Raw genomic sequence first — 14,211 nt, forward strand, 5'->3', positions numbered from 1 at the left:
GGTCCAGTATGAAAATTGGATGAAATGTGGCCTTTCAAGATTATGGGTTGTGCCTCAATGTATCCAGTATGAAAATTGATGAAACGTGGTACTTGAAGGAGAGAAGATTGTAGGCCGGCGCCTATGTACTAGTATCTAAGCTAGTACAAGAGCTAAAGGAAATCTTTGGAGCATTGTAGCAGGTAGTAGCCTGCGTACTAGTAAATGGATCGGCTAGTACAAGAGCAAAGGGGGTTGTAGCTCCCGTACTGGTATAAGGCTGCACCAGTACAAATATTGTAAAAGAATTTTCTTATTAAGAAGAAGATTGAGATGACTTGCAGCAGGTGGTTTTCTCCCGCATTGGGTTTCCACCTTATATCATTGTGTTCATATGTGTGCCTTATGTGTGATGATCTACTTTATGTTACTGCATCTGTTAACTGATAATATGGTTGATAATGTCCTAATGCACTCATTGAAGATCGATTAACTTAATCTTAAGAAGTTGTGGAAGTAGCATATATGAATCTGATTATGGAATTGAAAAAGTTTTATTAATGTGATAATACTGATTCACCCCCCCCCTCTCAGTATTATTTCCAACAGCCTTCAGGACAACCTTCCAAATTATTGAAATGCCGGTATAGGGTCTGACCGGTCTTCTGATCCAATCCAGTACATGTGAAGGAGCGATATATTTCGAGTAGGCCACCCTCGTCCACAAACTGTCTGACGCCACCAGTTTCCAGCCTAGCTTTGCTGCCAGCGCTATGGAAAAATCATCAAGCTTTTTGAGTCCCTAGCCACCCCATTTTTTGTGGAGTCTGAGGGCATCCCACTTAGCCCAAGCATATATTCTTCCTAGTTGTTTACCTCTCCATAAAAACCTATAGCAGAGATTTTGTATCCTTGTCAAAATGCCACGAGGAATCTAGGCTAGAGCCATCCAATACACTGGGGTCACTTCCAGTACACTCTAGATGAGTGCCAATAGGCCTGCATGGGATAAGAATCTTAAATACCATATGCTGAGCCTTTTCTCTAGCTTAGCAATGAGCCAAGCCCAATCTGAAATCTTGTATCCAATTGGATTTAACTTGTATCCCAAATATTTCAGCCCCTCCTCCAAAGCAATCGTTGTGAAGTTAAATCCGTGGAGAGCAAAATGTATTTCATGTTGTGTGCAGCCTGCGGTCATCAAAGTAGATTTACCATCATTAATGATCACCCCTATGGCCTTCTGAAATAAAGAAAATATCTCTTTGATCGAAGTCAAATCGCCCACGCTTCCCTTGAAAAATACCAGCACGTCATCCACGAACAGGAGGTGTGTAAGCGTGCATTCATCTGTAATTTAATACCAATTAGTCTGCCTCTTCTATGAGCTTCCTTTATTATCCTCCCAAATCCTTCCATGATCAGGAGGAAAAGCAGAGGTGAGAGAGGACACCCTTGACGCAACCCTCGAGCCGAGGTGAAGAATGGGGATGCACTCCCATTGACTAGAACACTGAAAGGTATGTTAGTGATGCATCCCATAATCCATTTAATGAATATAAAAGGAAAACCAAGGTGGGTAAGAAGCATTCTCAGGTATAACCAATTCACGCTGTCAAAAGCTTTGGATAGATCCACTTTCATAATCATACCTTTGCCTTTTTTGCTGTGCAGGGAGTGTAATACTTCCTGAGCTGTCTTAATCGCCTCATGGATTTGCCTATCCTTCAGGAAAGCAAATTGTTCCAACAGGATGTGCTTTGATAAGATCGGCTTCAATTTGTTTGCAATAATTTTGGCAATTATCTTGTACAAACAGTTACACAGCGAAATGGGGCGGAATTCTTCAAAAGTGGATGGATTGTTAACCTTCAGAATTAGGGCTATGAATGTGGAAGTAATGGCTACTTCCAAGCGACCCGAAACCCTAGACTCCTCCACCACACTAAGGAGATCTGGTCTAATCACCTCAAAAAATGCCAAATAGAATTCCATGGCCCATCCATCAGGTCCGGGGCTTTTGTCCTCGCTAAACCATTTTAATGTGGCCTCCAACTCCTCCATATTAACCTCCTGTACCAGATCCTCCTCAGCCTCTTGCTCCACATATCTAGGGAACAACTGAGCAACCCTGATAATTTATGTTAAATTAGCCTCCCTGGGGTCCCTATAGGCATTTTTGAAGTGTGAGTTCGCAAGTGTGGCGAGCTGAGGGAAAGTGTTAGCTGTCCTTCCCTGATCATCTTGCATCCTCCAAATGGTGTTAATGGATTTCCGCCCATTTGCAAATTTTTGATAAAATTTTGTATTTGCATCCCCCTTCTAAATCCAGATGGCTCTGCTCCTCAATCTCCAATTTTCTTCTCTATCTTTGAGAATCTTACCACGGGCAGTGTAGAGGGATGTTATGTTATTCTTGTGTTCCTCTGATCTGTATAGACCATCCATCTCATTTTCAAAAACCTTCAGTTCATTCTCAATTTGTCTCAGCACTTGATCATCCTGTAATCTTTTTTGGTGAGCCCAGATTTTGGACATCTTTTTCATCTCTTCTAGATTATGAATAAACCCAGCAGTCATTGTACCTCTAACCCCAAGTGGGTTTGTTTTCTAGAAATCAGTGACCATGCTTATATACAATGCCTCCTTGAGCTAGGTAGAACTGAATTTGTCCCTACCACCTTCCATTTTCATATAAATAGGTAGGTGGTCTGAGAGCCCACCTGTTCCAACCCATTGCCTTATATTGAGACCCAAATCCATAATCTGTTCCTTCACAAGAAAACTGTCTAGTCTCCTTGCAAGTCCATTTTCACCAACCCTATTGTTCCTCCATGTGGCCTGTAATTTTGCAGCTGGGATGTCTATCAGATGGTGCTGATCCAAAATGGATGATAAGTAGTCAGAGAGTGCATCCCTTTGTGCACGATGACCCCAAGATTCAGCATGACCTATGGAGAAATTTAGGTCCCCTCCAACTATCAGGTTCTCAACCGAAAAAAGTTCTAATCCAAGTAGGCAATCCCAGAAAACAGGTCGATTCAGGCAAGGCCCATATATATTGATAACTCTGAAGGGGATCCCCAACTCAGCAGAGTGTACATCTACCCCAATGAAGCCCTATCCTCCCCATCCATTGATTTCCTTAATAGTACGAGTATATAATCCTAATGCAAGACCTCCAGAATGGCCGTGGGCATCCAAACCCGAAAATTTCCAGCCCAATAGAATGTGTTCAAGGGTACGAGCTATTTCACCAGTAGGGCCCAAGGTCTCCTGGAGGAATATGATATCCAAAGAGTCGGCAGAGAGTAACCAACAGAGTGCTAGTTTTTTCTCGGGTCTAGCAAGCCCTTTGCAATTGTTGGATAGAATCTTCATGGAGGGGGTTCAGATGGGGTTGTTCTTGCTCTAAGAACCCCAGTGATAGTAGATTGTTTGCCCAAAGCAATTTCAACATCAGCTCGTGCTTGTGCATGTTTGAGATCAGAAGGATGGCCTCGAGAGGCCTTAGAAGAGGTGGGGGGGATGGAGAATATCCAGTCCAACCTGGTCTAGTGTCTTCGATTGAGATCGAGTATTGTATCTAGGTACCAAGGTTGTTGTCAAGGAAGCCGAGGGCTGCGGAGGAGGGGTGAAGAAGAGTGAGGGGGGAGTGGGGGGGAAGTAGTGAGGGGGGGAGTAATGTCACATATACTCGGAGCAGGGGTCTCGATAGGGAAATCAGTACCTTGACCAATAACTGTTCAGATATTGAATTTTGAATATCAGAAAAGTATTGTGAGGTGGGTAAGTGAAAGGAGTTCATACTCGATGTATTGGAGTCACTCGAGGCCACCGCAGCAGTGCCAGGAACAAGAGGAGGGGGATGATGAGGCGGCTGACCACAATTCCTCAGAGTGTTCTATGCAGGTTTTGAAGACCATAACCCAGTGCCCAGAAAAGTACCCGTTCCTCCAGAGTGAGGAGTAGCAATCCTGTGAAAATCCTCTGATGCCCGAGGCTGTACCTCCCTAGCTGGGTCCTCATGTGATAGAGCCTCCTGTTCCTGAAATACCTGGGAAAAATTTCTCACTGACTTCCTGCTATTCCACTTGTTCAGAGGGCAGTCTTTAAAAAGGTGCCCCACCTTGTGGCAGCGCCTACATCTGAAAGGTACCCCCTCATAATCCAGCATTTGTCTCCTCGCTGCATCCCTCCACTGTATGTTGATATACTCCGGAAGCCCATCTGTGAGGTCCATGTGAACCAATATTCTGGCATAAGCCATTCTCCCAGTCGAGATATAAGAGTCATCATGAGTAAGGTACGAGCCCATGGCATCCCCAATTTGCCTGAATATCTGCTCTGTCCAGAAGTGACAGGGAAGACTCGGAAGTCGTACCCATATCGGTCCAGCCCCCACCTTTTCCATCTCTAGATCAAACATCGGAGTCCACCTTCGGAGGAGGACTGGTGCTTGATCAATGTGCCATATGGTAGAGAGGACCCAATTAGTATGAGCAAGGCTTTTGAAACGCAGGGAAAACCAGCCCCTCACAAAGGTTTGTACTCGAGGGGGTTCCGACAGATGGTGACCCCAAACCTCCATCGTCCATTTTTGTAGCCGCTCAACGCTGTAGTGTCTGCCTCTAACTCACCCAACCAGTACCTTTTCTGCCGAGTCCATTGCCTCACAGAAGGGAGTGTTCTCGGCCAATTTAAGGAAGATTTCGTTGCTGCTATGAGGGAGTCATTTTTTCCTTTTTGAATTCCCTGATATTTTGTTGCACGCTTCAGCTGCCACCCTGTCCTCCTGAGCATCCGCAGGTGCGGCCGAGTTCCTCCCCGCTAGTGGCTCTTTTGCCCTTAGGTTGTCGAAATACCCTGAAAAAATGCCAATCCCCATGAAATTACCCTGGGGAGGGTTTCCCGAGTCTGTAGGAGCAGTTAGAACTGGCGTTCGGCCTTCCTGTGCTAAAGGATGCCCCTCCAAGGGTTTATCTGCCCCAAACCCCACAAAGTTCGAACCCAAATCTGGCCCTAGGGTTTGTGAAGCCGGCGCTCTTCCACCAAAGACCTCCGTTAAGGGTTCCACAAGATGAGCAGGGCCTGTGTATTCCTGTATAGCCGTAGCTTCTGTAGCAATCGAGATAGAGGGTATATGCTGCCTCGAGAGTGAGGGTAGGGCATCGACCTCTGCAGCAAGGTCTTGCTCAAAAGATAAATAATCATCCACAGTGGACCCGGTCTGTGGCCAAATCGGTAGATTCTTTGAAGTACCCGCAGAAAATACATCTTTGACCTCCATAACTGTCGAAAAACTGAGCTAACAGCTGCCTGCAGGTATGTCGATGGGGACCAAAAACCGTCTAGGGGAAAAAAATAGTTCTTAACCGGTCAAAACCGCAAACAGCTATGGAAAAACTTGTGCAAGCCACGAAGGTTCCATTAAACTGAAATGAGGCTCCTTCCTTTAGTTCCAGGTCTAGGTAACAGGGTCATATCACTGTGTTTGCTACCCTAAGCCTCCGTTGTTCGCCGAGCTCGACACCCTAACCCCAGTCTCCTCTGTCCGCCATTTTTTTCTCAAGTGTTTTGATCCAAAGCATAATGCTTGATTTGTGGTGCCCCTCAAATATCTGAGAATCCATTTCACTGCCATCCAATGTTCTTTTTCTAGATTGTTCATGTACCTGCTTACAACTCCCACTGCATGTGTAATACCAGGCCTTGTGCAGACCATTGCATACATTAAGCTTCCAACTGCTGATGCATATGGAACTTTAGACATATAACCTACGTCTTCTTGGGTCTTTGGGCACATCTCCTTACTAAGTTTGAAATGGCTAGCAAAAGGTGTACTAACTGGTTTTGCATTGTGCATATTAAATCTTTTCAACACCTTTTGTATGTACTCATTCTGAGACAATGTTAATTTGCTATTTTTTCTGTCTCTAGTTATTCTCATACCAAGGATTTGTTAGGATTTGTTTTGCAGCTCCCAAATCCTTCATTGCAAATGAATTTTCCAATTTCCTTTTGAGCACATTTATTTCCTGCATGTTAGACCCTGAAACAAGCATGTCATCTACATACAATAACAATATAATATAGCTGCCATCATTTTGCTTTTTCAGATAAACACAATGATCAAAGTGACATCTAGTATAATCTTGTTCAGACATAAACTTATCAAATTTTAGATACCACTGCCTTGGAGCCTGTTTTAAGCCATACAAGCTCTTCTTCAACCTTCACACTAGTTTCTCCTTCCCTTTTACCTCATATCCTTGTGGCTGTTGCATATATATCTCTTCTTGCAAATCCCCATGGAGAAAGGCTGTCTTTACATCTAACTGCTCAAGATGCAAACCTTCAACTACTACTAGACTTAAAATAGTTTTGATTGAAGTCGTTTTAACAACAGGAGAAAATATTTCATCAAAATCAATACCTTTCTTCTATGCAAACTCCTTCACCACAAGTCTAGCTTTGTACCTTTGTTTTCCTCCATCTTCTTCCTTCAACCTGTAAACCCATTTATTCTGCAACGTAGTTTTACCTGCAGGCAACCTGACTAAGTCCCAAGTCTGGTTATGCATTAAGGAGTCCATCTCTTGTTCCATGGCTTGCTCCCACTTCTTCCTGCTTTCAACCTGCATTGCTTGTCAAAACATCTGGGTTCACCAGAATCAGTCAATAATAAATAATATAATGAAGGAGAGTATCGTTTAGGGGGTATACTTATCTTGGTAGATATTTTAACACCACTCTCAAGTGTTTGGGGTGCCTGTTGCTATTATGGTGGTTTCTGTTGTTGTGGTTGTTGATTATTATTATTTTCAGGCACCTTTAATTTTTTAGTGATCCCATCAAGAACTGTGTATTCCTTGTTTTCTTTTTCCTGTTTCTTTTCCTGCAACTAATTCTTATACAAGACCTTTTCATTGAATATTACATCTCTGCTCCTAAGATTTTGTGATTTTTATAATCATATAAACGATAACCAAAATCATTAACACCATATCCAATAAAGGTACATTTCTTTGATTTTGCCTTAAGCTTTGTTCTATTTTTCTTTATTAATATGGACAAAGGCCTCACAACCAAAATGCTTTAAAAAGGAGTAGTTTACCTTTTTACCTGTCCATGCTTCCTCTGGAATACCACCATCCAAGGAACTTGAAGGCGCTCTGTTTATTAGATAAACAACAGCATCTAGAGCATCTGCCCAAAATTGTAAAGGCAATCCTGCATGCAATATCATGCACCTTGCACGTTCCATGATTGTTATGTTCATCCTTTCTGACACACCATTTTCTTGTGGTGTTCTTGGAACTGTCTTCTCTCTGCAAATTCCATGCTCTGAATAGTACCTATCAAACTCTTTACTACAATATTCACCTCCATTGTCTGATTTGAGACACTTCAATTTCTTTCTGTCTCAATCTCAACCAAAGCTTTCCATTTATTGAAAGTATCAAATACATCAGATTTATTCTGAATACAATAAATATAAGTTTTTATAGTTGCATCATCAATAAAAGTAACATAATAACGAGAGCCACCTAGAGATGATACCTGAGCAGGTCCCCATACATCTGTATGCACAAGCTCTATTTTTTCGCTCTTCTTTTCTTTCCCAACTCTGAGAAATCTGACTCTCTTCTATTTTCCACAAATGCAATTCTCACAGAAGTCCAAATCAACATTCTTCAAACCCGACAACAAATTCCTTGAGTGAAGAATCTTCATCCCCTTCTCACTCATGTGTCTGAGCCTATGATGCCATAATGCTACATCTGCTCCTTTGGAAGTTAAAGCATTAACAGAGTTAGAAATACCATTGCATAAATACAATCTACCAACCTTTTCGCCTTTTGCTATTACTAGGGCTCCTTTGGTGACCTTCCAAGCTTTATCTGTGAAAGTTGTCACATGACCCTCACCACCTAACTGCCTTGTTGAAATCATATTTTTCTTCAGATCTGGAACATGCCTTACCTCCTTTAGTAGCCATTGGTTTCCATTCTGCTGTTTTACAAGAACCTTACCCATTCCAACAATTTTACAGGGTTTATCATCACCCAAATGGATGTTGAGATTGAAACAAGATGATGGAGCTTAGTGAAAAGAGTCGCCTTCACTAAGTGGGCCCGCAGGCAAATTATGGCGCAAGTTCTATTTTTGATCACAGTGTGAGTGATCACAATGTGGGTGACCAAAGTGTGGGTGACCACAGTGTGGGTGATCAAAGTCTATTTTTAGACTGGCTGTCAAAAATAGAAAAGTCAAATATTATTGTCTCATAATAATATTTGGACTATAAACTTGATCTTATTCTCTTGGAGCACTTCAGTTTGAGCTACAGATGTGGCCCATGCAGCTGTCAGAAGGAAGTAAACTTTTCTTATGAGTCAGTTGAGTTGTTGCATGCATGACTTCAGTTAGAACTCAATCAGTTGAGTTTGGTGGAGTTGATGGAGTTGTGTTCAGTTTGACTTGGTTAAACTAGTTGTAGTTAGTCTAACTGCAAATAGACTAATGATGAGCTGTTAAACTAATTATTAACTCATAATACAACTATAGAATACATCAGTTAACTCAGTTGCATGTCAGTGCATGTTCAGTTCAGTAGGGACAGGTGTTAGAGAATCAGATTGCTATCAGTTGTGACTATAGTTGTGCATCAGATATTGCACAATCAAGGGATTGAGTATGCCAATGAGTTTGCTCATGTATTTGCCCAGTTTGTAGCTTCTGCTCACATCTTACACATTGTGAGTGATTCTTTGGAGGTGAAATACGAGTTTGGTAGACCATTCTCATTCATTCTTGAGCAGGTATTGAGCAGTGGAGGCAGGCAAGCAGTGGAATAGATTTGGAGATCAGATCTTAGCTGTATTGTGTGTAATAGGTGGAGCTGGTACTGGATTGCTTGTGATAAGCATTGTACTTTGTAATGTTACATGGTCTCAATCATTAATATACAGATAGTGTGGGGTTTTTAGCGAGATGCTTTCCCCGGGTTACATACTGTGTTAATGTGTGAATGCTCTTGATGTTTTATTGTTATTGATGCTGCTATATTGATGATCAACGTAGAGGAGCTTATGTATTGTGTATGTATTCCACAATAGTACATGATCAGGATAATCTCTGTTGAATATGTGTTAAATTATTCAAAATTTCTACATGGTATCAGAGCTGTTGATCATCAGATCTGCTATTCAGGAAGTGTTTACATTCTATTTCTTCAGGTAGTCTGTAATTGGGCCAGGTAGCCTCTGGATTCATCCTTCCTTTGGAAGGTGAGATATCCGGTGAATGCCCATACAGTCAATCTCTGTACGAGAAATATTGTGTTCTCATGAATCTTAGATCCGAGGCGGTTGAGTTGGTTGCTGGTGGAATTCGAATTTGCAGCAGTGTTTTCTTGGTGACAACGCAACAATGTCTTTCAACGGATTGCGATTGGAGTATGCTCTTGAGGGCAGCTCAAACTATATTGCATGGAAGGATAGGATGGAGGCAGTATTGGATGATAACGGGCTGAAGGAGTTCATAGATACGGATATCCCAAAGCCTACTGATGCTGCTGAGGTAGAAGTTTGGCAAAAGAAGACCGCAAAATGTCGAAGGATTCTATTGGAGGGCGTGAAGGATCACATTGTGTCCAGCCGCCATGGAAAGTCTACTCCATATTTGATGTGGAAATCATTAACAGAATTATTCCAAAGCAAGAGCGATCAGAGGAAGCTGGCGCTCAAAGATAAACTCAGAAACATCAAATGCGAGAAGGGTGACAGTATTCCCAAGTATCTCACGAAGTTCACTCAGTGTCGAGATGAGTTGGGAAGTGTGGGGGTTACTGTTGATGATGAGGACTTGGTGAGCTTGGCTCTCCTTGGTCTTCCAAAGAGTTGGCATTCCTATCAGGACTCTGTCAATGGTTGAGAGAAATTTCCAGGATGGGAAAGACTATGGTCAGATCTTGTGCAGGAGGAGATCAGGCGGAGTACCAGGGACGGATCTTCGTCAAAGGGAGCTGATGAAGAGAATTGTGCTTTGGCTGCCAAAGCAAAGAAAGGGAAGAGCAAGAAAGCTTCTCAGTCTGGTGCGAAAGGCAAGAAGTAGGATATGTCCAAGGTGAAGTGTTTTCACTGTCACCAGCACGGACACTATGCCACTAATTGTCCGCAGAAGAAGAAGAACAAGCAGGCTGCCGGATCTTCAGCAGGAGAGGCTCTAGCCTCACAGTTTGAGCTTGATTTTTCATTTCTCGCATGCTTGGTTTCAAGTGTGATGGGATCAATGTGGTTCTTGGATAGTGGTGTGTCTTTTCACATGACGGGAGATAGAGATTTGTTCTCTGATCTGGAGGACAAAGATCTTGGAGTGCACATCGAGATGGGCGATGATGGTAGATACAGTGCGACCAGTATCGATACCATTTCCTTTGAGAGGGAGTCTGGTAAACCCTTCGTATTGAAGGAAGTCATGCATGTTCCAGGATTGACGAAGAATCTCATCTCAGTGGCGATGTTAGAAGACAAGGGGTATGATGTTGTTTTCAGCGAGGGAAAGGCTTTCCTGCGCAGCAAGACAACTGGTGAGACCCGGAAGATAGGGGTTCGAGTGAGGAACCTTTATCAGTTGCATGTAGATGGATGCGCAACAATGGCGGGCAAGGCAGAAGGATTGGTGAGCCGGGATGATGGCGAGTTGTGGCACAGGAGATTGGGTCACCTTCACCATGGAGCCTTGAAGATACTGCAGCAGATCACTACAGGGCTTCCTAAAGGCACACTTGCGCAGTCAGATCAGTGCAAGGGGTGTACTTTGGGGAAGTTTGTGAAAGCCACCTTTCACGAGAAGGATAGTCGCGCCACGACGATCCTTGAGAGAATTCACACAGACGTGTGTGGACCTTTCTCAGTTGCTTCGACAACAAAACACAGGTATTATGTGATTTTTGTTGATGATTTCTCTCGTAAGTGCTGGATCTTCTTCATGCAAAAGAAGAGCGATACATATTCAAAGTTCTGTGAATTCAAAGCACTGGTCGAGAAGGAGTCGGGGAAGAAGGTGAAGGCTCTTAGGAGCGATAATGGTGGTGAATACATCTCGGACGAGTTCAAGGATTTCTGCAAGGCAGAAGGGATTCGTAGAGAGATCATAGCTCCCCATAACCCACAGCAGAACGGGGTAGCTGAGCGGAAGAATAGAACGATTGTGGGTGCTGCACGGGCAATGTTGCATGATCAGGGCCTACCCCTTCACTTGTGGGCGGAAGCATGCAATACAACAGTTTATGTGCAGAACCGTTGTCCTCATAGGATACTTGGCATGAGTACACCTGAGGAGACTTATTCTGGTAAGAAGCCTGATCTTTCTCATTTGAGGATTTTTGGTGCTAACGTTTACATGCATGTGACGAAGGATGCCAGGAAGAAGTTGGAGCCGACCGTAGAGGTTGGGATATTTGTGGGGTACACTGATACGCCCCACAACTATCGTGTGTATTTGCTAGACAGTGGTAAAACTGTTGTTCAACGGGATATAAAATTTCAGGAGGAGAAAGCCATGAAGTGTTCGCTTGATAGGGAGCTACACTTGCATGCAGATGAGGAGCTATTAGTTCCTAAGGACGAGCTTCAGGACGTGGATCAGCCACAGGACGAGGTTCATGGAGTGGAAGAGACCACTCATGCAGCGCCAACCATCAGAGGGTGAAAGCTCTTGACAGAAGCTGAGCGACTGGCTCAAGGTGCAGAGAAAGTTGTAGGACCACCTACAACCCAACGCAGGCAGAGACAGTCACCTGATCGGTACACTAGATACATGGCTCTGATGAGAAAGTGTGTTGTGACTGAGCCATCCTCTTTCGAGGAAGTTGTGGAGGATCCCGCATGGGTAGACACCATGGTGGAAGAGTGTGATTCTATTGTCAGAAACAGTGCATGGGAGATTGTTCCTAGACCGGAAGGGAAATCAGTGGTGGGTTTGAAATGGATCTACAAGGTCAAGCAGGCAGCTGACGGGAGTGTGGAGAAGTACAAGGCAAGATTTGTTGCCCGAGGCTTTTCACAGATAGAGGGGATAAATTATGAGGAGACCTTTGCACATGTCGCAAGGTATTCTTCCATACGGATGATTCTTGCTCTCTCAGTGCAGATGGGATGGCACATTCATCAGATGGATGTGAAGATCGCGTTCCTCAATGGAGTCATTGAGGAGGAGGTGTACATTGAGCAGCCCGAAGGCTTTGAGGTCTTCAGCAGCGAGTCGCATGTGTGCAGGCTCAAGAGAGCGCTGTATGGGTTGAAGCAAGCACCACGTGCTTGGTACACACGGATAGACAACTATTTCACAGGACTTGGATTCTCCAAGAGCGAGGCGGATCCTAACCTATACCAGATTGTGGTGGAGGGTAAGTTGCTTATCATTGTATTGTATGTTGATGATTTGATTCTAACGGGTGATGAGCTGTTGATACTGTCATGCAAGAAGGATCTTGCTACAGAGTTTGAGATGAAGGACTTGAGCCTCCTTCACTATTTCCTAGGATTGGAAATATGGCATCGCAGTGGTGGACTGTTTGTTTCTTAGGGCAAGTATGCTCGGGAGATACTGGAGAAGTTCAACATGCATCGCTGCAAGCCTGTTGATACTCCTCTTCCTGGAGGTTGGAGGAAGGAGGATGCCACTTCGGGAGAAGAAGTGGATGCCACTGTTTATCAACAGTTGGTGGGGTCGCTGATGTATTTGGTCAATACACGACCTGATATATGCTATGCAGTTAACCAGCTTTCACAAGCTATGGTTAAGCCTACCAAGCTCTTCTGGAAGGCGGGCAAGCATGTATTGCGCTACTTGAGAGGCACATCGGGATATGGTTTGTGGTACAGACAGGAGGATGAGGTGAAGCTATGTGGCTTCACGGATGTAGATTGGGCAGGGAGTCCAACGGACAGAAAGAGCACATCAGGAGGGGTCTTCAGTATTGGATCGACAACAGTTTCTTGGTACAGCAGGAAGCAGAGATCCGTGGCACTCAGTTCAGCGGAGGCCGAGTATATGGCAGCAAGTTTGGCTGCATGCGAGGCTATATGGATGAGGAAGATCCTGGTTGGTTTTTTCGGTTCTCATTTGGATCCTACTGTGATTTACTGTGATAACCAGAGTTGCATTAAACTCTCGGCTAATCCTGTATTTCATGATAGATCTAAGCATATTGACATCAAGTACCATCATATCAGAGATTGTGTGCAGCAGAGGATCATGTTGCTTTCATACATTCCAACGGAGGATCTGGATGCTGATATTCTGATGAAGGCTCTCACCAGGAGCAAATTCGAATACCACCGAGGCAGGATAGGGGTTGTTGATAATCCATATCTTGTCAAGAGGGAGTGTTGAGATTGCAACAAGATGATGGAGCTTAGTGAAAAGAGTCGCCTTCACTAAGTGGGCCCGCAGGCAAATTATGGCGCAAGTTCTATTTTTGATCACAGTGTGAGTGATCACAGTGTGAGTGATCACAATGTGGGTGACCAAAGTGTGGGTGACCACAGTGTGGGTGATCAAAGTCTATTTTTAGACTGGCTGTCAAAAATAGAAAAGTCAAATATTATTGTCTCATAATAATATTTGGACTATAAACTTGATCTTATTCTCTTGGAGCACTTCAGTTTGAGCTACAGATGTGGCCCATGCAGCTGTCAGAAGGAAGTACGCTTTTCTTATGAGTCAGTTGAGTTGTTGCATGCATGACTTCAGTTAGAACTCAATCAGTTGAGTTTGGTGGAGTTGATTGTGGAGTTGATGGAGTTGTGTTCAGTTTGACTTGGTTAAACTAGTTGTCGTTAGTCTAACTGCAAATAGACTAATTATGAGTTGTTAAACTAATTATTAACTCATAATACAACTATAGAATACATCAGTTAACTCAGTTGCATGTCAGTGCATGTTCAGTTCAGTAGGGACAGGTGTTAGAGAATCAGATTTCTATCAGTTGTGACTATAGTTGTGCATCAGATCTTGCACAATCAAGGGATTGAGTATGCCAATGAGTTTGCTCATGTATTTTCCCAGTTTGTAGCTTCTGCTCATGTCTTACACATTGTGAGTGATTCTTTGGAGGTGAAATATGAGTTTGGTAGACCATTCTCATTCATTCTTGAGCAAGTATTGAGCAGTGGAGGCAGGTAAGCAGTGGAATAGATTTGGAGATCAGATCTTAGCTGT

The 14,211-nt window shown here is 43.5% G+C and overlaps 1 protein-coding gene across 1 annotated transcript; it reads right to left on the bottom strand.

The window, feature by feature from the left end:
• Positions 1 to 3,883: 3,883 nt before the first annotated feature.
• LOC149180048 (uncharacterized) lies at positions 3,884 to 4,570 on the bottom strand. The gene has a single exon (XM_089413742.1). It carries the CDS (start codon positions 4,568 to 4,570, stop codon positions 3,884 to 3,886), a length of 687 nt encoding a protein of 228 aa, XP_089269868.1.
• Between the last annotated feature and the right edge of the window lie 9,641 nt (positions 4,571 to 14,211).

The sequence above is a fragment of the Pinus tabuliformis genome, chromosome 3_2 (assembly GCF_031772625.1).
Source record: "Pinus tabuliformis cultivar Carrire ecotype Pingquan chromosome 3_2, CPIR1, whole genome shotgun sequence".
Taxonomy (NCBI): Eukaryota; Viridiplantae; Streptophyta; class Pinopsida; order Pinales; family Pinaceae; genus Pinus; species Pinus tabuliformis.